Source organism: Colossoma macropomum, unplaced genomic scaffold (assembly GCF_904425465.1).
Source record: "Colossoma macropomum unplaced genomic scaffold, Colossoma_macropomum, whole genome shotgun sequence".
Lineage (NCBI taxonomy): Eukaryota > Metazoa > Chordata > Actinopteri > Characiformes > Serrasalmidae > Colossoma > Colossoma macropomum.
The window spans coordinates 22,057,418-22,082,783 of NW_023494804.1; the positions used below are offsets into that span (position 1 = coordinate 22,057,418).

Here is a 25,366-nt window from a genome sequence, read left to right on the forward strand (position 1 = left end):
ATCATATTCTCAAGGTCCAACTTCACAGAAGTGAAAATAAAGCAAAATGTGTCAGCATGTTGCTGACCAGTGGTATGGGTTCCACAGGTCTAAAAAAGCAGGAGTGTATGTATGTGTGTGTTGGTGAGAGAGAGAGAGAGAGGGAGGCAGCTTTTTCTTTTTCCCAGTGCTGCTCTTCTAGCCCATGACTGCTTTTCTTTGTATCCGTTCACACACGCTTCCCTTTCCTCTGCGTCTTCTCTCCCTCTCTCTCTCTCTCTCCGTAGGATCAGTGTCCTTGGCAAGTCTTGCAGCACATCTGTCTGAAGTAGGCACGGCTGCAGAACTTGAACTTCAGCACCAGTGGGCAATATGCCACCTTGTTTACATCTTTGCACTCTAGGGGAGGAAAAGGAAGAGAAAGGGAAGTTAAAAATATGAGTGAAGGACTGGATAAAGCGATCAAAACAAGTATGCAATGGGGGAAAATGGTAATTTTTTCTGAGTAGAGCCTGTGTGGATGATAGGCAAGTCTCTCTGGGACAGTGACACAGGCAGTACTTTGATACAGAACCCAGAAGCTGCTGGATTTACCTCTAGTCGGGACTTTTACCCTCCACAACTGCCTTCTCTTCCACTATTACTCCGTTTTGCCTGTTCACTCTTTCCCTTGCCCCTTTCCCCAGATGTAGTTGATCAACTAAGATGTTTGGTGTCAGAAGTTTACTTTTTTAGTTTTGCACTGAAGCTACCAGGCTAATGTAGCTAACAAGTAACAGAAGCTTACATCCACCAGTTTAAGCACTGTGCAAACTACTAATTTCTGCCTGATTCAGTAATTTTGATGTAAACATGCTGATTCTGATAGTGGTTTAATGTGAAATATGTCATTCTAGATAAACTTACCAGGTCAGAATTTTTCACTATGATGGTGATAGGAACCAGACGATAGGAACCAGAATAGTTTAATGTCTCTAGGAGCTATATCACAGAAAGTTATTATAATAAGTGGTTGCAAATCTGTTGCCTGATACCTGCGACACTGGTTTATGAACATTTTGCCATCAGCTTTTGGCAACATGCAGGCAGTAGTACGCAAAGAAAACATATTTTTCACCTACGTGTGTATGTACACTGGTTGTTTTGGTTACTAAATAAAATGTTTACCTTTGCTTTGTAGATGTCGTGACCATTGCTTCCTAATAAACCAGCTCTAACCATTCCAAAGACTACTACCACTTTGTCCTATTCATGCCTAAATTTAAAATGAGGCATAACTGTATTTCAGTACCAGAAATCAAACAGCAACATTACGTTTTTTGGATATATCACAGAATCAAAGATTAATTTCTTTCAAAGTTGCCTACAGCATAGGCTCTCAATAGTAGATTAATGTTGCTAGTCTGCATATTAGGTCTTTTAGTTCAGGTGTGTTGGAAACCTGACAGTAATCACTGCATGGGCAGCGGTCCATTTTTCATTCACCATCACCAAGGAATGCTTTGCTCTGGACTCTGGATCCTCTTCATTTCAAATGCTATCCTACAGCTCAGACAGCAATTACCGACTCCTATAAATCTTACCTGCCTGTCCCTTTGTGAAGTTATAGAGTATGTATTACCATTTGGCCTGTGCCTAACTTTCATTGTTCTTTCTCTCTCTGTCTCTTTGGAAGTTTGAGAAGCATTACTTTGAACAAAAGTCTTGCATACAGCACAGGTGTTAAAAGCTGTGAGGAAAAAGCCTTTATAAATGTTCATTTCTGTCTCTTCTGGGTGGCAGAAGTCTTTACCAGGGATGGCCGTTTTTACTTGAATAACTGGATATCCAAACTCAGTATTTGTTTACCTAATCAGGTATTCAAATTAGGTATGTGTAGCTTGGAATAAATAACGGGCGACACTGAACAACTGTTGGACCACCATTACGCAAAGCACAGCGCTCTGAATCCTCCCTCAAGCAGACTGGAGCACAGGGCCTGCCGATAAGCCTCTCAGAGTAATCACACCATCTTTACAGACAGAGACGTGGAGAGACAAAAAGAGCAAGAGAGGTGGGGAGAGGGACCCCAGAGCCTGATTCGTAGCCCAGGCAGACTGCCATCTGTGTAGCCAAGCACCAAGGGTCCTAACTGCCTTATCACGATGAGAGTGTCTTCCCTTATTAGGCTCCTTAAATAGCTTGGGGAGAGCAGAGGAAAAGCAGACATTCCGTCACTGCTGTCCGTTAAGGCACAATTAAGTGCAAGATAATCCCATTAGGGTCCATTTGGATGGCTCGTGTAATGTTGTTTCCCCAATACAGGAAATCTTAATACCAATCCATCATAAGGAAGTATAGCTGTGGTCAGGGGTTTCACAGAGGCTCCAGAATGGCCTTAACAGAGGGTGTAGTGTTCCAATGTGTCAACTTTCTGGACAGGGCTACTTGAATAATTTTGAAGATTCAAGCACTGATGGTGCTACACCATATAAATCCTTCCTTGACAAATATGTTAATGCAGTGAAATGTGGTACTAGGCTTTTGGTACTAGTTTACTCAGAGGTTAGGACTGGCTGGTGTGATTGGTAGGGGACTCACCGTCACCATTGGAGATGGGGGTAGCATCGCACTTGCTCTCACACTGCTGCATGGTGCTGGGGCGCAGCGTCTCGGGACATTCGTTAGAAGGCTGCCCCGTGTATGACAGACACTGAACTGTCCGCATCTGCTGTCCCAGCCCACACTGTGCAGAACACTGGACAAATAAAATACAAATATAATATTGAGGAAAGATAAAACATAAAATGTGGCCTGACCAAAGGTTATGGTACATATTTTAGCTTAAGAAAAAGAAAAAATTTATTGTGCACTAAAATTTGGAGACAATGGCACATTTAAGTTTGTTTCCTGTAGAGGACCTAATAACTTCTTTTCCCAAAAAGAGGTTAAGCCCTCTTTTTCTCTGTTTTTTCTAAATAGTTGGGACATATTTGCCCTGAAAATGTATGAATACAATATCTGTATTGTGAAGTTTTCCCCCCTCCATATTCCTGTGTGGACTACAAGTTAAAAGCCTGCCTTCCAGTCAGTACAGAGGTTAGCGTGAGTCTGCATTTCCCCTCTCATCCCTGCTTAGTATCAGCACGCATCCATTGCTGTGCTGTCACACTGAAAAGCTGAGCCAATTAAAGGTGAGAAAAGACTGACCCCCACCCCCCACTTTGAACTGGTTAACCCGAGTCAGCCTGTTGCCTCATTATTTCATTATTTACCCAGTGCTAATCTGGCTGTGTGTCCTCAAGAATTTGACAAACTGTCCAGGAAAAAGCTGGACTATTATATCTAATATATTATAATTATAATTTGCAGGCCTATCACGGGCCCAGTAGTGCTTTCTGCCCTAGGTCAGTCCCTAAGGACACGCAGGATTGAAACCAAAGGCCACAACTGGACACTTAGCTACTGGTGGAATGTCATTATAATAGTTTAATTGGATCTTGGATTACTGTCAGCTGTTGTGTATTAGACAGTCAATGTTGGGGGGAGGACTGTCTGAAGTTAAAGACTTTCGGTTTTCCAGGAGTCTCCTCACGCCGTGATCCAATGGAAAAACGAGTCGTTGCTTAGCTACCCAATACAATACACAATTTACCTCATTACTCTCTCATGCAGATGGTAAGGTAATACGTGCACTTTAGAAATGTTGACATCTAAATGCTGGCTTGGAGAGGCGTATGTGTGAGAGGGAGAAATGCATGATGGGAGCTCAGTCGTCCACATAGGAGGACTTTCTCTGCAGGACTGACAGTCATCCCAAATGAGTTTCCAGCAGCCTGAGCCTCATACATTTCATCCCTTACAAATTAACAGGACTTTATTAGAGCTGTGCCTCCTGACAGATGGCATACGTCAGTAGCTGCCTTAAGTGGGATTTGAACCGTTGACCTTTCGGCCCAGAGGTCTCTGCAACAATCTTCGCTTTCTGAGAGTCATAGACGTTGGCAGTAATTAGAAGCTGAGGGGGACTCATCTCTCGCCTAATGTTTAGGCCAAGAGTAGAATTTGACACTGAACATCTGAAGCTGATGATAATTTATTAGGTGCTTTATTGCACCTTTAATGTACTGACAACATATTTTAAGTGTCAGCTGCTGCATAAAGTTGTATACACTATGTAATCTGAAAGTCAGACAACTGCTAATTATCTTTAATAAAAACATACAAACTATTTTCAACAAAGTAACTTCTAACTGGTTTCTTTGAGTGTCAAACAATAAAAATTAATCAAATTCTTTTGCTGTAGTTTATCAATACTGATTACACTTAATAATTTAGAAGAAAATCTAATGAAATCTACCAGGCCTTGATTTCCCTATATCTGTTGGAAACATTTAAACTTTGAATAAAAGAACAAATATTAATTTTCTGTACGTTTTTGAAATAAAAGTCATGCTTCAGTTTTAAAAGGGAGCTGCCGTTTTAGGTTGCAATAAAACACCATCCTTGCTTTGCTGACTGCACAGTTTTGGAACGTGTCCTGAGCTGCATAGGGAAGCAGTCACAGGGCTAATCTAAGCGCACTATCTTTTGTCTCCTTTTCAAAACATGTTCTTGGCATTGACAGAGATGCCTTGTCTACAGTTGAGATAAACTTCAAACAACATGGACGATATTATTACCACTTCCACACTTTTGGCCTCTTTGGCTCTCTCTCACTCACAGGCACGCGCGTCACTGGCTCCCTAGAGCCCCCACTTTATCATTGGAGTGTAAATTCTGCTGACTGTTGACTAAAACACATGCTCTTTTACACACTGTCTGGAAACAGCCCATACTTTGTCTGTGTCCTCTGGAAAGATGCACTGGATGCCGATCCCTCTTTTAGATATGCTGAACTGGACTTTTGACATTATGTGAAACAGGTACAACATGAAGTTATGTTATGTTGTAAAAATGTTAAAATATGAAAAGCTCTATATAGCATCCCATTTTATTTTTTATGCTTACCCTTTCTGTATCTCTGGGTATAACCTTAACATAGTGAAGGGCGTTTTCACACTAGAGCATTTTTATAGTGCCAGGAGCTGTGCTGAGAACCGTTCTCTGGTCTGTGGTCTGCTTGAAGCTGGTGCAGTCCTCAGTGTGTACGAAAGCCATCTGCTCACAGAACTCCCTGTCTCAATTTTTAAAATGGCGGAAACAAGGCAAGGAAAGCGGTGCGAGGGCTTGTAATAAGAGTTAAGCAAAAAGAGTATGTCTTTTTCAAAGTGAGGAGAGCTTCTTGTTTGCAGGGTAATGCACAAGGACATGCCACACATCCAGTAACCGCTGTTCATCACCATTTGAGTGTTGGTAGACTGCCAAAGGAACATAACAATAAAAAAGGTAAAAACCCATTGTCAGTTGCTATCCTTTTACTATAACTGAACCTATTTTCTACCACTTTGCAAAAACCGTGAGCCCAAAGGAGTGATGCATGGGCCCACGGTTCAGAAGAAATCGTCCTGTTTGAAAACAAACCTGCGACAATGTGTCAAACAAACCCAGAATCAAATGAAGAAACACACTCTCTCCATCTCTCCCTCAGTACCAGAAGCATATTTTACATACTGTGCATATACTTTGTCTATAACTGACATCTGACACTGTCTTCTTTACCCACCAGAAAACCCGTGCTGCTCACAGTACCTCAGCACCCTTAGCAAAGAACGCTAATCATTTCATTTGTTAGATGACTCTTTGGACACTCAGTGAATAACTGCATGGACTGGACTGACTGGACATAACACAGTTTAGATGAACTTTGCTTTCTTTGTTGTTTGTCAGTTTTTTCAGTGCACCACTCAGGATTCCTATATACAACATCATTACCACTTACAAATTAAAAGTATGTACCAATCTATGTCAGTAGATAAATGTTGTTAAGAGGAAAGCAGAGCAGATACTTCTATTAAGCAAAACAATATTAGCCTACCTGTCCCCACTCTCCAGGGATCCAGCGAGGTGGTGGACAGCGAACCAAACTGCAGCGGATTCGCACCAGAGGTTTGTTATGGTCTGAACAGTTGCCTGGTAAAAAGGTTTCGGTCAGGTCACTGCTCTTACACAAAACAATGCGGTGTTTGAAGCCAGGGCCACATTTTGGGGTACACTAGAAACATACAAAAACAAGAAGCAAGGCATGTTTAATTCAACAATACTTTAAATGACTGAAAAATCTGAGTGATTTTAATTCCAGGGTGTCAGTCATTATAATGACTTTAATTAGCTGTTTTAATTAGGAACGCATCAGTACCATTTTTTTCAGACTGAATACGAGTACATATTTTTTAGTACTTGCAGATAATGTGTCTGATTTCATAATTAATTACCTACCTAACTACTGAATTGTTTTTTTTTAGTGTAAATGATTGCAATTACTAATAAAATCATTAAAATGTAGTTGATTTTAAATGATGTTCATTAGCTATGTTACAATAGTTACCTTGGATCAAGTAGCGTTTCAGTGAAGAAGAGCAGGTTTTGTTCCACCTCAAAAGACAAAAAAAGCTTCTGTACAGCTGTAAGTAAAGTATGTTTCATAGTTTTGATTCTTGCACTTTCGAAGCTAATGCAGCCAAGGAGCTCACTTGTGAAGAGTTGTCTTGGCTGGTTAAGCTGTAGTTAAATGTATTCTAAAGCCAAACAATATTGTTCTTTAGTGACTCACACTGTACATTTCAATAGACCATCATGTACAGACGAAGCCTATGATTCATATACTCACACTGTACGAAAACGCTCCATCTGATTGACATGCTTTGTGAAACGCAGCACCCAACAGACAGCACTGTCTGTGGACAATTTCCAATAAAGCTGCTCCATTCAAAATAACATGCTGCACACTGAGTACTGAGCAAACACAGAGAAACTGTGATTCAGCAGCTCACCTAACCACACTGTGCACTGAAATATACATGATAGGACAATACAGTCTCTGTACAGCCTTTTTTACAAACACAGTTTAAAAAATCAACATAATAATAATAATAATGTTTATATCTAGCAATTCTATTCAGTCAAACAGAGTAAAGTCAGATTATACAAACCTTGGTAGCAAATGTGTCTTGACTTGTAGCTTGAGTTATTTGTTCAGTAGTGCGGTATCGTACACTAACTTGGCTTTGGTCACATGGTATAAGCTGGTATCAGATGTTAGTATCGGTGCATTTTTATGACTTTTATGAGGTCGAGTACAAGTAAATGAGCATGGTATCAGGCCGATTAAAGTACTGGTATTGATGCATCCCTACTTTCAAAGCAGGGAAAATTCTAACCTGTGCACAGCCAAGTTTCCAAATGTGCAGTAAGTTAGTTATCTAATAATGATCTCTATCTCTGATGATAATCTCTGTTGTCTAATGTTGATCTCTGAGCTGTGACACAATTAGGAAACAAATAGTAAAAGAATAATAAGAGATGATTACTCTCACCTCTGACCAATCCAGGGTCACCCATTGTGGTGGGCAGGACTGATTGTTGCAGGACTCGCGTTCAATTGGTCGATGGGTCAAGCAGTGGCTGTCCTCCAGGTTCTCCTCCTCTGCTGGGCCAATTTTGCGGATGCAGAGAACTGTGCGTGTGCGCATGCCTCCGTCACATGTTTTACTGCATTCTGTCCAGTCACCGATAAACCATCTAAAAAAAAAAAACACATTTGTTGTACTTGGTAGCATTTTTGATAAGTATAGATATAAACAACCATGTAGCACAGTTGTGCATTCCCATTTTTCTACCACATTCTTTAAGAAGAGTACAAATTTCAACTAGGTTTTTTAAATTAATTGCTTTGTTTTCAGTTTATTTAGTCTAGTCATTTAATAAAATTGCACTAATGCTTTAATAGACTGCATCTGGAAAAAAGAATTGGAAATAGTACCCAAGTATAACAAATGATTCATCAATAACAACCTCACTATTAGCTTTAAGGATATAAGAAAAAGATTTCTACAAAAACAAAGAACTCTAAGCCCTTTGGAGGGTCATCAAGTGTGTTTCTTTAGCATCAGGTGAAGCTGGAAATAGGCTTTAGATGGTGTTATTAGTGATGCCCATCGACTAGTTCAGGTTGACTTATACTTCCACTGGCAGTACGCTGGAGCAGAGATGCCAAAAACACTTCATCCAGGCTTTTTTTGATTTAAACTTCACACACCTGACTGAACTCTGTTTGACTACTCGCCCCATTGAAAACGAGAGGCTAAATGTTTTTGGCCCCTGCTACACATGCATTTTCCATACATGTATGGATATTGTCCCTAGAGTTCATAAACTTGACTGGCCAATACAATTAAACGCAGGTGGTCACTTTTTCTCTCTCTTTCCAATACTGAGGTTTTTGGCTTGAATATACATTTGAATAGTTCACACATAAGAAATAAATCACAAGAAATAAATCATGCTGCCTCGTTTTAAACAGTTTCCCCAAAGCAGGTGAAGTGTGAATGGTTTTGAACTCTGCCATGAAGATAAATCAAATATCACAGGTTGTATTAGCTGAATAAATGCTTTTTGAAAATAAATAAGCCCATTTTATTGGAAAGTAATTTCCAAAAATGTTGTTCACATCCATTTTAGCAGGTTGAGCCTTACTTTACTGTCGTGTCCTTAACTAGGAACTAGTCCCAGGGCAAAAGTAGCTACAAAGAAGTTTAGAAAATGCAAAATGTTGTGGAAACTGAATAAGAGTACGGTGATGGATAAAGTTAGGGGCTATGATACTTACTCAGGTGGGCAAGGTTCTGTGTTGCAGGGCCTTTGATTCTCTGGGGGTTTGCTGTCAGGGTCACAGTAGCTGTTCTGGACCACCGAGTTGTCATCCAGCCTCTTGCAAACCACCTCCTGTTTTTGAGAGCCTGCAAACAGACAATGAAACGTCACTTCATTTCTCTGCCTCTGCTTCTTGCACTTGGCGGCCAGTTTCTGACACTTCAGCAGCTGGCGTGTAAAACGGCGTGTGGTCAGCATGGGGGTGTGCACAGTAAAACAAGCTCTCTCCGGCTCCTCTAGAGGGCCACTCGCTGACAGAGTGCTCTGTGCTGGGGAAGGATGGGTGCTGGATAATGTTCCCCTCAGTGGTATTTCTAGGTGTGTAAATGCCTCGGTTTTCAGTGAGTGTCTTGGTGAATGACTTTTACAGAGAAGCCCTTCTTTTCTTTGGCTCTTGATTGCGTAAAGTGGGAGTTAGAACAGTGCGGGTATGAGCCAGCTCCGCAGTGTGTATACTCAGCACCAGAAGCCGTCAGAGCAACAGCCGCACGGTGCCCCGGGAGGAACTGGAGGAGTAGTGTTAAGCCTGGCTTATGCCAAGCCTGACCAGCCTACGAGGCCACCTTGTGAGGCTGATTTACACGTCCACTAGTGCAGCCATCTTCAAATGTAGCTGTATTTCTATCAGCTGTGACAGAATAATGTCTCATTAAAAAAAAAGTGACATTCACAGGAGCATCCACAAAGCTGCTTAAAATAACATGCAAGAGTTTGTTAGGTGTAACCCATGGTGTAGCCTACTCACACAGACCGTGTCACTGAAAAGTGGTAAATATTTCAAACATCAGCTTTTTGATTGACAGTTATAATACAAACCTATAATACAAGTCAGTCAGATTCTGACTGCCTTCTTCCTTTGCAAGTGGTGGGTGCAGCCAATCAGAGAGTGAAATTGTATTGAATCCAGGCTTCACGGGAGAACTCTTGATAGTTGGGCTTGATAGTTGAGACTGCCCACTGCGTGTCCCAGACCCAAAGCCATAATGCAATAAAAAAGATTCTTTTTGACATCAATTTGTGGTTTAGAGCTATTACGGATATTGTCCTAAATAAGCCTTTAAATAAACCCTTTTTCAAACTCGCACCAATGAAATCTGATGGTGGTGTGAAAATAGGCAAACCAAAGCCAAGCATCTGGAGTAGTGAAAGTCCGATGTAATTCCTAAAAAGAATACTCCAGAACTTTATAGCTTTTAACATCAAGAAAGGCAGCAGGACTTTGCCAGGAGAAGGAGTTCAATGCAGCCAATAAGGAACATTAACAACAAAACATTTTGCAAATGACATAAGTGTTGCTCTGGGGTATTTTCATATTAGCTGAAATGTGCACACACGAACTGGGCGGCAAATGAGGTTGGGTTCATGGCATGCTTCACACAGTCCATAGTGGCGAAACTCCCCACTGCAGACCAGTCTGCGATGTTTGCATTTTTGCCTGAATATTGCAAGAATTGCAAATGTTTTCAGTGGCCACAGCTTGAGAAAAAAAAGCAAGGAGGAAAACTATTTGTTGTTGTAAGAAAGCCATTTGATTTTGGCCAGGCAGAGCAGTCTGGTCATATTTGAGGTGAGGGCTCACATTAATGTGTGGTTCTGGCTTTCAAATCTTGAAATCGGAGGCCGGCCTTTGCTCGCGGCGCAATTTGTACAATAGCAGCCCCAGCAAAGCAGAAGAGGAGAAGATAATATATCAGATCATTGCATGTGTAACAGCGTGTACAGTAAGCTATATCATAAGTGTCAATGTGAGGTGGGTGAAGAATAGGTGATTAGCTTAGTGTTACACATATGAAATATGAAATGCTTTTTGTGATCAGGCTCACATTTTTTGCGTTGTTGAACAGGTATCAAGCCCTATTTTAGCTGGATTAGTTTAACCTGGGGAGGTACTGAAACTGAAATGATCACTGACAAGATATGTAACCCACATGCTAATGGAATAACAAAATCTGCCAACAGACATGGGAATGTGGCGTGTTATCATTGTTACTGTGTGTGGCACCTGTTACCTAAAGCAAACATGTTTGTCTGGGCTATGACCCCTTACAAATTACATTACAGTATCTTTCCTGCAAAAATAATTAGGCTTCAACTGCTCTTCAGTCAGCACTTGAATTTCCACCTGCTAGTGTGCACATAAGGTGCTAGTTTGTGAGTGGCGTACCTCCTGCACAGGTGGCGGAGCACTCAGACCAGGGCAGGTGGTGCCAAGAGAAGCCCACTTCATTATCCCCACTGCCAGTGCGCTGTATAGGTACGTTGAACTTGTAGCGGATGCCCTGGTTCTGCTCCTGCAGCAGCACCTGGAGACAAATGGAGGAGAAGCTCAGCATAACTGTCACTTCCAGACATGCTGTTGCATTTGAAAATAAAGATTTGGGTAAAGGCTGATTTTATAGTAGTATTTTACATAAATAGCAAACAAAACAGTTTTCTTTATTTCTGACTATATTCATAAATAAGACTAGTATTGTTCTATAATGTTCATTTTGTGTACATGCGTGTTAAGTTATTCAAAGAAGAGCCATGCTAATGAATGTAAGCCACAGAGGAAAGGTTTGCGGTCTATTGACCACTTGTGTGTTTTGTAGTTGTGCTGGTATTTCCAGCTCTTCTGTCCCAAGAAAAAAATCCCAAGAAGCAGGACTTTTCAGCATGAAAAGCACACATACACACCCACAGTTTGAAATGTGCTCATGAGTGTTCACATTTGGCCAGACAGAGGTTTTCTGTGCACACATATATAGCTGTTAACTTAAAACCACGAGCCAGAGTTCAAGTGAGGTTTGTGCACAGATGTGGACTTTATTTAGAGTGAGCCAGACAATTTCAAACAGAGTGCATTCAAAACACCCCGCTCCTCCCTTGGCTCTTGTGTATGTGTGTGTTTCTGTATGTGCATAGTTTGCAAATATCTTCTGGTAAATGGGTGCTTTAATTTGTGACTGAGTACCCACTTCTAGTTCAGCATGTTAACCTCTCCATACTCCTCATCCATATAAGTCATATTATTGACACCATAACATACATTCTTTTTTGAGTACACATACCATAACAACCAGATTTTCTGTGGTGGCTCCTAGTGCCTCAAGAGACTCGGGTTCATCTGCAGGCCTCTTGTAGTGAAAGGCTGTCCCTGCAATGTCAAACTTGCGAGGCCAGTCGATGGTCCATGCACCATTAATGTAGTAGTCGTCTCCCTCAGATTTCAAGGCTGTGGAGAATGTGAATGACACAGAGTTCCGTTTACAGGGTTAAAGTTTTTAAATTTGGCTTACTAACAGGAATGTGTGAACACAAAAATTGTATCCTTTACAAATTAGACTGGTGCCACTTTCATGTGCTCCTAAATCAGATGCACATGCTACACAGCCATGCAAATGTAATGAGATGGGTCAGATAAGAATTTGTGCTTTTAATTTTTTTCACTTAGATGTGTTCACACTAATGACAGATATGGGTCACTTTTTCATTTTAATGTGAACCTCCAAGGCAGAAAGATTGGAATCCAGGCGAAAAATCAGAATTGAGCAAGGCTTATAAATTGAATTTTACCAGAAACAGAAAGTGAGCAAGAATGAGAGTGTGAGTGAGAGCAGAGAGAGAGAGAGAGAGAGAGAGAGAGAGAGAGGGAGCCTGTAAGTTAACAGTCTGACAAGAACAAGCTGCTGCCTGGCAACAGCTGCCACGATGAATGTTGTGGCGTGATGTCATTGGTGTCATTCATCACCATGATGCGCACCACCCTGCCAACAGGCTTTGCGCCATCCTGAGCAGCTTTCACTAGCCTGTTCACCCTACACTGCACAGCCATGAAAACTACCTTACTCAAAAGTGACAAAGAGAAAGAGAAAGAAAGAAGGATAAGAGAAAAAAAAAGACAGTCAGGTGAAAGTCTGGAACAAACCCCGAGAATACCATTCCAGCACGGTCGTCAAAGCAAAGGTCCCGTCTCCAGGAACAACACATCTCTAAATATTCACTTTTCTCCTGATTGAAATGGAGCCAAATTGCGGGCAGTTGATCCAAACGTCCTCTGTGTGGAGCGCCTGGAGCTTTTGAGTCTGAATTAGGACTAGCTTTGGTACCATGCCTGTCACTACTTTTAGTTACAATAGTTTTATGACTAAGCAGTGCTTCTGTAGGCCAACTTACTGTAGACTAATGGCAGCTAACAAACGTACGTTTTTGTGCTGGCATCACAGAAGAATTTAGAACATTTACAGCTGATCAATTCATGTGCAAGGTTTTTTTAATAAAATACTGTGTGAAATTTCAACTGTCAGCAAAAGAATAACATTTATGCTGTCATAACAGGATATGTCAGCCTCAATAGCTGGCGATACACTGTAATATGCTAGTTGCAGTTTGCCTTTCAGTTTGTTCTGGTATGTTGGTCCGCTCTTTAAGTGAGACCACAGTTATTGTTGGTACTGATCAGTATTGCACTGCAATCCAAGACACTGTCAGGTCAAATTCTGACTGATTTTGAAGATCAAGTGATCCTAGTTCTGTGAATGCACTTCCTTACTTGGCCAAGTTAGCTGCAGTCTTGCTTTTAGGCATCAGGCAGGCCTACTTAAAGAGAAAGTTTTTTCTCAGTCTGTGTATTAATATCAGACAGAAACAGCATGTGTGGACAATAAGCATGAAAGAGACAGAAATTTCAACCTTTCATTATAACCCCCTTATGAACCATCACTTACTGTGTCTATGGCTATACATCAGACAGCAGTATCTTGTCTTAGCATCACAAGAACCTAATGTGTCAACGTGATGGACGACTAAACTCAACAAGCTGTCATGCACCCAACTATATTTATTTGTTTTCAAAACAACTTAATTGGAACCCGCTTGTTTTATTGTTTTAATTAGTGACACAGATGGGACTTGAATGGTTCGATTCAGGTCGCAGCTGGTAAAAGAAGTGACTGCCTAACTTGAGGCTGTAAATCAGATGGCTGTTGCAGGTGGAAGAGTGGTTGTCAGTGAGATTCAGATTTACACCTGCAAAAAGGATGCCAAGAGGTGCACATACCACTTCTCATCATCTCCTGAGGGCTGACTCCACCTCAGGAAATGACATGGTCATTTTCACAGACCTGACTATCCAATGACCAAGGCCAAATTTGTGGAACGTTGAAGCACTCACCGATATAGTTCTTTGACATGGCCACCTCTTTGATCTCAATGTGGACTGAGCCTCTGGGGATCTGGACCACCTCCATATAACCTAGCAAAGGGGAAATAGTTCAAATTATGGCCTGGTGTCACAAAGCTTGAGACATCAGTCAGAAGTCACACTTAGAATGTCTTAGAATATTACATACACCAAATAAAGATGAATGTCTTGGCTATTTTAAACTACCCCCTCTTCCAAGTATTCCTAAAGATTTTCCAAGTGTAAGCATTGGTTATGCATTCATAAGGTGTCCAGTGACTTTTGTTTATTCAGAATGGACTAAGAGATGAAACATAGATAGGTATGAAATTAGTCATTTAGAGCGTGCTCACAGTACGCCTGCAATAAATAAGAAACAGCAAATCCATAATAAGAGAAGGATCTACGCCCAGAGAACCCCACTCTTCCCTCTCAAAGATTTTGGATGATTTACTAGCTATACCTTAGAAGGAGAAAATGGCCTCGCTCTATAGAGACAGCTCTTGGACTCCAACCCACAACACGCATGCGATATTAGAAGTTTTATTCGTTCCCTCAGTGGATGATGCAATTAATACTCATATATTGAGTTACCACTTCTATTTTGACAACTTGTTTCTTGACCCAAAAACATAAGCTTTATCATTGGGTGACAGCGCACATCCCACAGCATTTCCATGAAAAATGTAGCGTTTGGCAGCGGTGCTCTGCTGGCCCTGTGACAGAAGGCCGATGCCAAAAAAACAGCGCGTTCCCCGCTCACTCGCACTGCACTCGTTTCAGCAGGGACGTCTCTTGCAGAAAGCGATTAAAAACTTGTCGCGTTTGGCAGGCGTGTGGAAGGCTTGGTCTGATGGGGTTCTGGGGAGCACTCTCTCTCTCTCCCCCTCTTTCTCTCCCTGGTTCTGCTTACTCTTCTCATTCCACATCCTCGCTCGGCAGAGGCTTTCATGCATGGCCGATTTCTGCACGCTGTATTTTACGCACTTAACGGCCTTATAGGGGCCGCCTCAAACGGGCCGCCGCGGCCACAGGCCTGAGCTGTATACGCGCAAGCCAAAGCGCCACACTGTTATAACTCACCGCTTGGAAATGGTTATGACATCACAGCATGTGCTTCAGGAGAGGAGTTAGTTATGGCTAGTCAGCGTTGTTTGGCTAGGGAGTCAGTTCTTTTGCTCTTGTGGTGAGTTCCTGTTTGGGGTGCAAATATCTGACCTCACAACGATTTGATTACAATTCTTTAGGAAACGATTCAGTGCACCAGGACATCTCAAATTTCACCATAATTTGACTGAATTTGATTAATAAAGTGCCAATGTCATGTAAAATCAAATTTCTTCGCTTTAAAATAAAAGGTTTGAAGTATGTCAACAATGTTAATGTTTCAAAATTTCACTCCCTAGACCATACAGTCTATATATCGAAACTAAGATGCAAAAATAAAATTGCTTTTGTGATGTCACAAAAACCAACACGTGCGTATTATCTACCTTGTCAGCCTACAGACCCACCCACCCACACAATGAAGTTATAAGAAGTGGTTTAGCTGCTTTTTTTAGGGCGACCCTATGCAGTGCAGCCAGAAATCATTTACAAATTTCAGTCTCAACAGAAACAGCCTGTTTAATCCTAAGGGGTAAAGAGAGGTTGGAAAGTGGTTATGTAAAAATAAATTATAACTGTTTTTGGTAGAGCCTACAAAAAAAATGATCTAAAATTGAGGAAAAATGAAAGATATCGGCCTTTAAAAATACATAGACAATGAGACTAGAGAAGCTAGATATAAAGTAGTAAAATATAGAATATGTTAAGTACATTACACTAAGCTGGATTTTTATTTTTGAAAATAATCAGAACGTTTTACATTGGACAAAAATTAGCATATACCTACTTACTTAGACATAATATCAATGATAATTGATTATAACATTCCAAAATGCATCTAATTTCACACCAGTACAGCTTGTGAGGTAGGGGTTGGTGAGCACTGACCTCCTCTGGGCAGCGAGTCATTGAACAAGCCTTCAGTAGCTTCACACGTACTGCCATCTCCTCCACACACACGGCATCTGTCCTCCCTGGCATCCGAGCCCAGGATGTTGTCACAGCCCACATGCTGGAATGACACACACACACCAACAGAGTGTTTTTAGTGCCAGGCAAATACACATATGGTGGAAGTGTTCTCACGGTAGTGGCATGCTGGGTACAATGCCAATGAACCTGCCATGATGATTAACCCCTTAAAATCCAAAATCCCAGGCTTATTACATACTAGAGCTTATTATTCAGTAACTACAGGGATGTCAAAACAAACTGGTTTAGTTATTCTTAAGTGATGAAAGTGTGTAATAAAACTGTGGGCCTTTGATTTAAGGGGTTAAGCTTAATTTTATGAGGTAGTTTTATACTAATGCCATCATAGGTATTTGATAGACTAAAAGAAAAACAGAATAAAAAGGATTCAGATGTATAGTAGAACAACAGAAAAAGACCAACCAGAAAGTCTCTAAATTGACCCTATGGAGATGGTATTTCTGAGATATATTTAGTTCGTATGGACAATAACTTATGAACACTAACATGACACAAAGGGAAGCTCCAGTGTGAGCAGTAACATGTGTCTGCCTCTCTTTGTCTGAGTGGAACCTCTTGCTCTTTTTAATCCTCCCTCTGTAACATTTGTTGGCTTTGTGAGGCACATAAGTTGCTGTTCCAGAGATCTACACGCTGTTATATATATGCTGCATGCTTCCATCCCCTGTATAAAAAGACAGTGTTTATGTATCTCACTCTTCCAGACATCTATGCGGAGTCACCACAAATAAGCTTCAATATCGTATTCTATTCTTCCTGTCGACCCATTCTTAACGTCTTCCTAATAAGCACAAAGCTCCACACCACTGCCAATTCATTTATTAAACAAATAATATTCTAACTGAATTGTGTATCCTATTAAATTTGGCATGTATGGCCCACAAAACGTCCAAAAATACAATAAGATCCAGAAGTGTTCTGTTCTGATAAGAACCTCACAGCCTTTTGTTCTACAAAAATCAACTTTTTTTTTTATGGTTTCATTGTTCTGTATTCATGACTGCTTTAGTTCAGTGGACTGTCAGTCAGAGAGTGTTAGTATCTGGTAAACAGAGATAATTCACTTCACCAGTGTTGTGCCTAGACCCTCAAAAAAGGGCTAAATTCAGAGGCTTGGAGACCACATGGAGTATATGAAGACTGGGAGACTGGCAAGCTGTAGTGGTTCCCAACTGTCTCCACAAAGGGCTGGTGTGGGTCCAAGCTATTGTTCTTATCACTTCAGGCAGCCAGCACACCAGCACATCCAGCAACATATGTATCTATTTGACTTTTTCTCAGTCAGATCTGTTGTATTATTGATTGGTTTTAACAAAAGCTTGACATAACATAGATAATTTATGAGTTCGAGACCCCTCCCCCCTTACAGTGTGCAAGAGACCCCAACCTAGTGTTCACTTTATATAGGCTGTCCATTCAACACAATGTACATTGTTAATGAACATGTTTTTTCCCCTCCAATTTAGTCACTGCCAGTTTCACTTACTGATTTAGGTCTCACATTGTCACACAGTGTTGCCAAATTGGGAGGGTAAGGCGCCACCACAGCTTTTCAAACTAATGTTAACACTGGACAGCTCAGCACACTTTGAGGAGAACACTAATGGCCAATTCTGCTACATCAGCTAACAGATGCCCACACTGGCATCTCACTGAGTGATGGGGGAGAGGGAAGACCATTTCACTCACAAAGAGAGCAAGGGCAATTATACTGTCTTGGATTTGCAGCCAAGGACGGCTGTGGCATAGTCAAAGATTGAATTCATGACTCATAGAGCCAACGCTTACAGTTGCACCCCTTGAGAACCTGAAAATGTTATGATGATCCTGAAATAAATGTACCAGTTCAGTACTCAGTGGGAATTTCTGTCCATTTTTACACATAACACTGTGTCAGTCCAGCACGTGTATCCAAGTTTACTCAAACATGGAGGCATGGAGTTTGAATGATGCTTCCATTATATGATGATTATATTACTTGTTAGCTACAATAGCCACGTAGCTCCACTGCAAAACTACAGAAGCAAACTGATTGTGTACATCTGGAGTAAAAGGAAATTTAGATTTTTTTGCCAAACTATCTGTTATGAATCAGATACATCTCAAATTGTGTAGAGAAAAAGAGCTTCTCACCTTACACTCTCCGTTGATGCAGATATCTAGAGAGTCAGCCTGGCAGCGAGTGCCGTCGATGACAGCAGGGGAGCGCTCTGTATAGAAGTTGTATCCCTCAGCCAGGCAGTTCAGAGCACAGGGCTTCACACCACCTGCAACACAAGCAGACCGTGCTGTCAAGCCACTGATGTCACCCTCCTTAAAAAAACTTTTTTTTTTTTTTATCAGCTCAAGTATCCAGGTCCTAGGACTCTCAGTTCACATGTAACTACTTCAAACCAAAGTGTCTTATAGCCCACTGCGATTTATCTCAAATGATCAACTGATATTCTCATGGAAACAAGTCAGTCATTTACTTTGCTTACTAATAAACAAACTGTTTTCCTTTGCGATTGTCATGGGCCGGGTGCTAAAGCGGGACGGAGCTTTTTCCTTGTTGCTTTGTTTATGTTAAAAGTAGGGTCAGAGCCATGCACATCGCAAGAGAGGCATTACTCATAGCAAGAACTGAACATTTAGTCTGACATCATAATTACGCCGACATGAGAAGAGATTAACAAAGCTGCCAACAAACAGACAGAGGTTATCTCCCTCGTGCTCTCTTTACAAGGATGTTCATGATTCAAAAGGTTTCTCAGAGCCAAACAATTGGTAATTGCCATAGTTATTACGGGGCAAGCGATAAGGAGATGATTGAGGTAGCTTTGAACTTCTCTTTATAACCAGTCAGACTCGGTTTTCAATCTTGGAGAGTTTTTCTTTGTTTACTGGCATCTTGCCCTCTTGCTGTAAATAAGAAATGTTTCTTTTCTCTGTGAGGCTTAACCCTTAGACGTTGCAGACAAAAGCATGACTTAACATTGTATTATTTATTTCTCACTTGTAGCTCTTCGGAACAATCTGAGAAAATGTGTCAAAAGTGTGGCGACTAACTGACGTAATCAGCAACATCAATACATTAAATATAACAATTTGCATAATGTGCCTCAGCCATTCAGGTTCAAGTTCATTTTTACACTCGTATAAATTAAAATAAAGTGTTCGGCATCACTTATTACGCTTGGCATCAGTTTACTATCTCTTTACAGACTGGCTGTTTTCGAGCTGAAAAAAACTAGGACTGTAATGTTGGCTGAGGTAACATATCATTGGCATTTGTCTGTTTACCTAAAAGACTGACTGCCTTTCTCTGTGTATATTTCACCCATATGTGATCTACTGTAGCTTTCTGTGGACTCAGTATGGCTTTAATTTAATGTAACAATGGTTAACACTGAGTGGCGCGTTGTGACACACTGAGGAACTAAACAGTACTCAAAGACATGGCATATTACTCCAGTGATGAAGTAAATCATAACTATTCTAAGTAAAATAGTGATTCTCCAGTTAAGGGAAAGGGTTCCTATGACATACTGTGATTGAATTAATCTGTGTCACTGTAATCCTTTTGAATTTGAGGACCAATACTTTTCTGATAAGACATCTGACAAACAGCATAACTGATAAATTAGATAGATTTCTACATGCTGCCGTGAAGCCCGACTTTCTCCTAAAGAACATGGATGAAATAGTTGTCTGTCTTATCATTTGTGGATGTTTGCTTACCATGTGGTACAGTATTGTGCTTCCCGTACACCATTACTTTTAGACGCATGCTTTATTTTTGGCTGCTTTTGTCTGTTTTGTGCAGACTTGATCCAGTCAATACAGAATGCAAACCTGTCATGTTATTAATTATATAATTACTTTAAAATAACAATGTAAAATGAAAATGACGATAATATTGACTTCTAAGCATCACTCTGCAGTTTTGAAAAAGGTTTTGTATTAGGTTCAAAAGCAATGAGTAATGGGTAAATGGGTAAAGGTGTCTAAGACCATGGGGACAGTGGTCGCACACTGTTCCATTATGCTACCATTGCACAGAGGGCTGAAGTCAACCAGGGATACACTCACTCAGAGAGCCTTCAAAGACATGGCGCTCTGGTATCCCAGGAATTTTCAGACCATCAAAGCGACTTCCACATTGTTGGTGTTAGCAGGGTACACAAAGCAGGCTGATATGTATACTGTCACTGGAGCGCTGACTCTGGGAAGGCTTCATGGGAGAGTGTGGTCGCTTAGTGACCCACCACACTGCACATTTGCTATGTGTATGTGTAGGTGTCCGCATGTCCTAAGCCCTACCAATGACATGGTAGGAGATTTGAAGAGTTTCCCAGCCAAGTCATTCACAGCCATAACCCGCAGCTCTGTCCAGCTTTCTTTGCCTGTTGTCTCATGCTTGGAACGTACCTCCAGTGTAAGGCTTCCAGTTGTAGTACTTCCCACGGAAAGGCATGCTGTCAAAGTCAGCACACTGCTTCTCCCGAAAGTCTCGTGACCCCACTGGACAAGGCTGTGGGCAGACACAAATGATATTTTAGTCAGTGCAGTGTGTTTTTTTCAAAACCTGAGCATTCGAACAACCCAAAACTGAGAGGTTTTCTAACTCCTGATGAACTGATTCAGCTGTCCTACAGATGATGACAAAAGTTCTTTTCATCTCAAGATAACAGTGTTTAATCACTGATTTATGAAACACTCTTCCCACAGCCATTATGGAAGGAAGCAACTGTGACCCTGAAGTGGCCCTGCAATAATGGTGTTTATAGCCTTTGTGTATTTGTTAAAAAGTGAAGTATTTGCCCTTAGAAGTTGTTTGTAATAAGAGAGAGCTTGGTTGGTTCTTATACAGGTGGGACTCAGATAACTCTATGCTAATTAGAGTTTATGAGACTAAAGCTGAGGAGACAATAGATGGCACCAAAGAGATTCAGTTCAGCTTGGGCCACAGCTTGCACTGAGAGCTGTGAATTGAACACACAGTTTGTGTTGACCGCATGATGCAAAATCAAGCTCAATTCTAACAATACATCTCAGGATAACAAAATCTAAAACATTTCTAAAGCAGTCATTAGCAAGTTAATCAGATCTAGTATTCTAAACCTTCTTGCTTTCCTAGGCCACCCTCAAAGCCCAATATGCTAAGCCTCCTGTGGTAGTTTCAGGTGCAACTTGGACGCCTTCCGCCTGCATTATGTACACAACAGGCAAGTTACACTAAACAAGCAGTGTTTGGAACATGTAAAATGTATTTCTCTCCCTCGTACATATGCATTTAAGAGAGGATTGGGCAAAACATGGGAGGATCGCACAGAAAATTGGCAAAGATATTGGAAGTGTAACTGCTACATATCCTGCTCAATTTATTAGTCTGAGCAACTAGTGTCAGCTGATTTCGTGTGGATTTTTCACCACCTTCTAAAAGCAGGTGTAAATTTTCAGTAATGTCACAAAGTTGTAGTGTCGGGAGTTTTTCTTTAACAATAGCAGCAAATACAGCAGTTAAATGGAGGCACAAGCCTCAAACACATACTGAAAGAACACTTACAAACATACATACATACATCATCTAAACCGCTTATCCTTCTGGGTCGCGGTGGGGTGCTGGAGCCTATCCCAGCTGTCATTGGGCGGAAGGCAGGATACACCCTGGACAGGTCACCAGTCCATCGCAGGGCACACTTACAAACAAAATAACTTTATCTGGTTCTCAAGATCAGATGTACGTGTGAGAAGACATAATGCCAAATAAGCAGCCTTAGTAAATTAAGCATTAATTTCAGACACACCGTGAGTGCATTTGCGCTGCACCTGCTCATACATGTATCTGGCCCTCAGGATTTTTATATCTGATTGAGTTTCTGTCCCTCTCTGTCCTGCTGGACCAAAGTGAAAATTAATCCTCTCAGCTTTTCCACACATCTGTGGATTTCTGTGTCTTTAGTGGACAAAGGCATAAATAGCCCTGCCTGTAGCCTTTGATGCCTCAGTCCCAATTACTGTCATTTAACTTCACACCAGCTCCCTTTCATAGTGCCTCCAGTATCACCCTGTGGTCATGATGTCAGCGGTCAGATAACAGAAAGCGACTGCACTCAGCAGTGGGAGAGGGAAGAGAGCGAGAGAGCTGGGGAGGAGGGGGCAGGAGAGATTAGCTCATTGTTGTGAGAAGCAGAACAAGCAGACTTTTGCTCAGGGCCGAACAATAGCCACAGGGGGCCACATCCTCTATGATTTAAGTCATAATAAATTGAGACGATGGAGAGAAACACCCCAAAACAGCCTCAGAGTCCAGCCTGAGGAAGAGCAGCCTTAGCCCCTTAGCTATTTCCTTCGAGAACTTCATTTGCATTCCATAGGGTCACAGAGCTAATCATGTCAAGGCCTTGCATTGAGAGCATTGTTTTCAGACTGGTCCACTCCATGCCTGGGCCTCCTGTATGCTGTTTGCAGTGTACCGGGCCTGGGCCTGACCGAATGTCACAGCAGAACCTAGACCATCCACGATCCATTTGTTTTGGACGCGCAGCTTTCAGTGGGATGAAATAGTGGTTTGGGGCATGGTGTTTGTTTTCCAAAGTAAACATCTGCTGCTTGCCCTGGGCTGTTATTTTTAAGATCTGTGGTAGAATAGCCTTGAGGCCCCCTAACTGCCTCAATTTTCACCTTAAGAAAAACAGGCCACCTTTAAATAGATAGGAAGGGGAAATGTGCATTTCCAGCTTCACAAAAATATTTGTTCACGTTAATTCTTTTTTTTTAACAACTTGTAGAAAAAAAATATGTCAGTCTTTATAGACTATACAGTTAACGGTGACTGATGCTAAATACACCACTAAAGGATTTTTTTGAAGCACAGTCTATACTTTACGACTTGAATAACAGATAGTAAGAAAATCAATCAATGTACATTTCAAAACCCATGACAATACACACTTTAGCTGATTAACGGCCCTAAGGCATTAGATCTTCCCCTTTCATAAATTTAAAAAGCACTCACAGCCTTCCTATTTATCTGCATCTGAACTCTGCAAGTTTGACAGCTCTCAGAATGATACAGCAAAGCCCATCTGGCAATGAATAACTTTAATAACTGGGGTAGAATTAGGCCACAGATAGAGAGAGTAACCATGTGTCCCTCTATAGCTCATAAAACAAACTCCTTATTCAGACAGCACAATGGCATCAGTGAGCTTGCATTAAAACACCAGCTGTGATAATGTCTGTGTTCCTTCTATTCTGGGTACATCTTATATAAATCTCCCTTTACCAAAACCCTCACCAAAACGGCCCAAAACCTGATCTGAGATCAGTGCAAAACAAGTGGACTGATAAACATTTCAATATATGCTGCTGTTGACTCTAAATGTTATAAATGCATAAATGCGTTTTCTGTAAGTAGCCGTGTAAATTTCTTACACAATGGAACAAAGACATGAATTAAAAATCTAAAATTTTACATCTGACTGACCAGATGTGGTGATTCCTAAACTTATTTCACAGTGTTAGGCAGGCGTATCTATGGGGTGGCAAAGGGCACTCCATAGTGTTTGCCGCCCAGCCCCTGAAATATGACACAAACTGGATTACAGTACAATGGACCAGATTAATAAAACTCAGTGTTAACAACGCTACGCTACGCAAAATGTGCAGCACTGGAAATAAGAGTTATTCATAAAGTCATCCTTTATGTGGCCAAAACAAAATGAACAAGTTCTGAGTGGCTCCCAAAAGAAACAAAAACAAAGAAAATTCTCAGAAACAAGAAAATTCTCAACAGAGTTACAAATTTTAAGAGAAGAAATGCTGAAAAACATTTTTATCAGAACATGGTTTTACTATTAAAAATTTACATGTATAAAAATACAATCTAATTATAACATTTTAAAATTAAATATTTAACTGTAGGAATAATATTTTAGCATGTAATGTTTCATTTTTCAATACAACAACGATAAAAATAATAATGAATTATTATTCAAGTCTTTTTACAATTCATTATAATTACAGTAATAATTTTTACTAAAATTAATTAACATGTTTAACATTTAACATGTTTTTTTATAAATACGAATCAAATTGACATGCTGAAACTAATTACTATGGCAAGCCATTTTAGCTTTTATTTCCCATTTTGTCTTGATCTCAGGAATTCAGTTTACACATGCAAACATTGAATTTTAACAATTAATTATTAATATTAATAATTAATTTTATTGACATCAGGAATTGGATTTGCATGTGTAAAAATTAAATATTAAATATCGACTGGTACAATTTCCCTTTTTACTTGTAAGAAATAAATTTTCACTGTTAAAATGTCATTTTCAAATGTCATTTTCACATGTGTAAATTGAATTCCTTTGAAAAATCAATTTAAACATATTATTAAAATCTCAACATGTGAAAGTACTCTTATACTCTTATATAGTATAACTCTTATACTCTTATACAAAGTGCTTATTTAAATTACAAGCTAAACCTAATATCCATACCCGAGAGGAAAAGGCTGTTTTAAGCACGGTGTCAGTATGGCAATATGAAATCCTGCAAAAGTCTTTTTTCTCCTCTGTTCTCCTACAACAGCAGTTATAAAGTTTGCCATGATGTGTCTTCTAAATATATTTGTTAATTAGCTGAGTGGGTACATGAGCAATTTGTTGTACCAAATATGTTTGTAAAAATTGTAGAAAATGTATTTTAATACACTTCGGCTTCTTATCGGGAAAAGTTACCGCCAGAGGGGTTCAGGCTGTGAGAGTGTGTCGAGTTATGAATTGCTCCTGCCGTATTTAACTTCACGGTAAATCTGTCGCTGTGTTTTATGAATCTGGATCTATGGAAGAAAACGGTAGCCCTTTCTGTGTAAAGTTCCACCTGAAAAAAGCAAGCGATGCAAAGATAGTTTTTAATATATCTACACTTCCAGTCAAACGTTTTGACACTCCTTCTATAAATCTATTAGTAGCCCCCCTGTTTCCTTGAGGAAGCTTTACATGCTCTTTGCATTCTCTCAAGCAGCTTTATGTAGAGCCAGCCTTCATAAGGAGGGCTGCTTTTCTAACAGGAATTAGAAAAAAAAACACACACATGCTGAGGCCACTTGATGGGGGGCATTCATTTTTTATTGTTTTGTTTGGTTTCATTTTTTGAATTTAAATGTATTTTTTTTGCTTTGGAAATTATTTTATACATAGGCATCAACTTGACTATTTGTATTTTTCTTAAAAACAATTTCATTTGCAACTTAGAATAGGCCTTTAGATAAAAGTATATTCAAGATAAAGCTAGCTAGTGCAAGTTAGAAATAGCCAGTTGGCAGAAAAGGAAATGTCA

At 40.4% G+C, this 25,366-nt stretch overlaps 1 protein-coding gene across 1 annotated transcript in view; it reads right to left on the minus strand.

Moving 5' to 3' along the window:
- Window positions 1–268: 268 nt before the first annotated feature.
- The window catches only part of adamts6 (ADAM metallopeptidase with thrombospondin type 1 motif, 6), a 62,316-nt gene continuing 37,218 nt past the window's right edge, over window positions 269–25,366 (minus strand). The window contains exons 15-25 of the mRNA XM_036595498.1: window positions 20,441–20,543; window positions 18,164–18,297; window positions 15,926–16,049; window positions 13,922–14,002; window positions 11,820–11,983; window positions 10,934–11,072; window positions 8,726–8,855; window positions 7,434–7,638; window positions 5,936–6,112; window positions 2,560–2,716; window positions 269–378 (exon numbers count right to left, since the gene is read on the minus strand). Of these exons, the coding sequence (XP_036451391.1) occupies window positions 269–378; window positions 2,560–2,716; window positions 5,936–6,112; window positions 7,434–7,638; window positions 8,726–8,855; window positions 10,934–11,072; window positions 11,820–11,983; window positions 13,922–14,002; window positions 15,926–16,049; window positions 18,164–18,297; window positions 20,441–20,543 (1,524 nt within the window). The remainder of the gene's footprint in view (window positions 379–2,559; window positions 2,717–5,935; window positions 6,113–7,433; window positions 7,639–8,725; window positions 8,856–10,933; window positions 11,073–11,819; window positions 11,984–13,921; window positions 14,003–15,925; window positions 16,050–18,163; window positions 18,298–20,440; window positions 20,544–25,366) is intronic.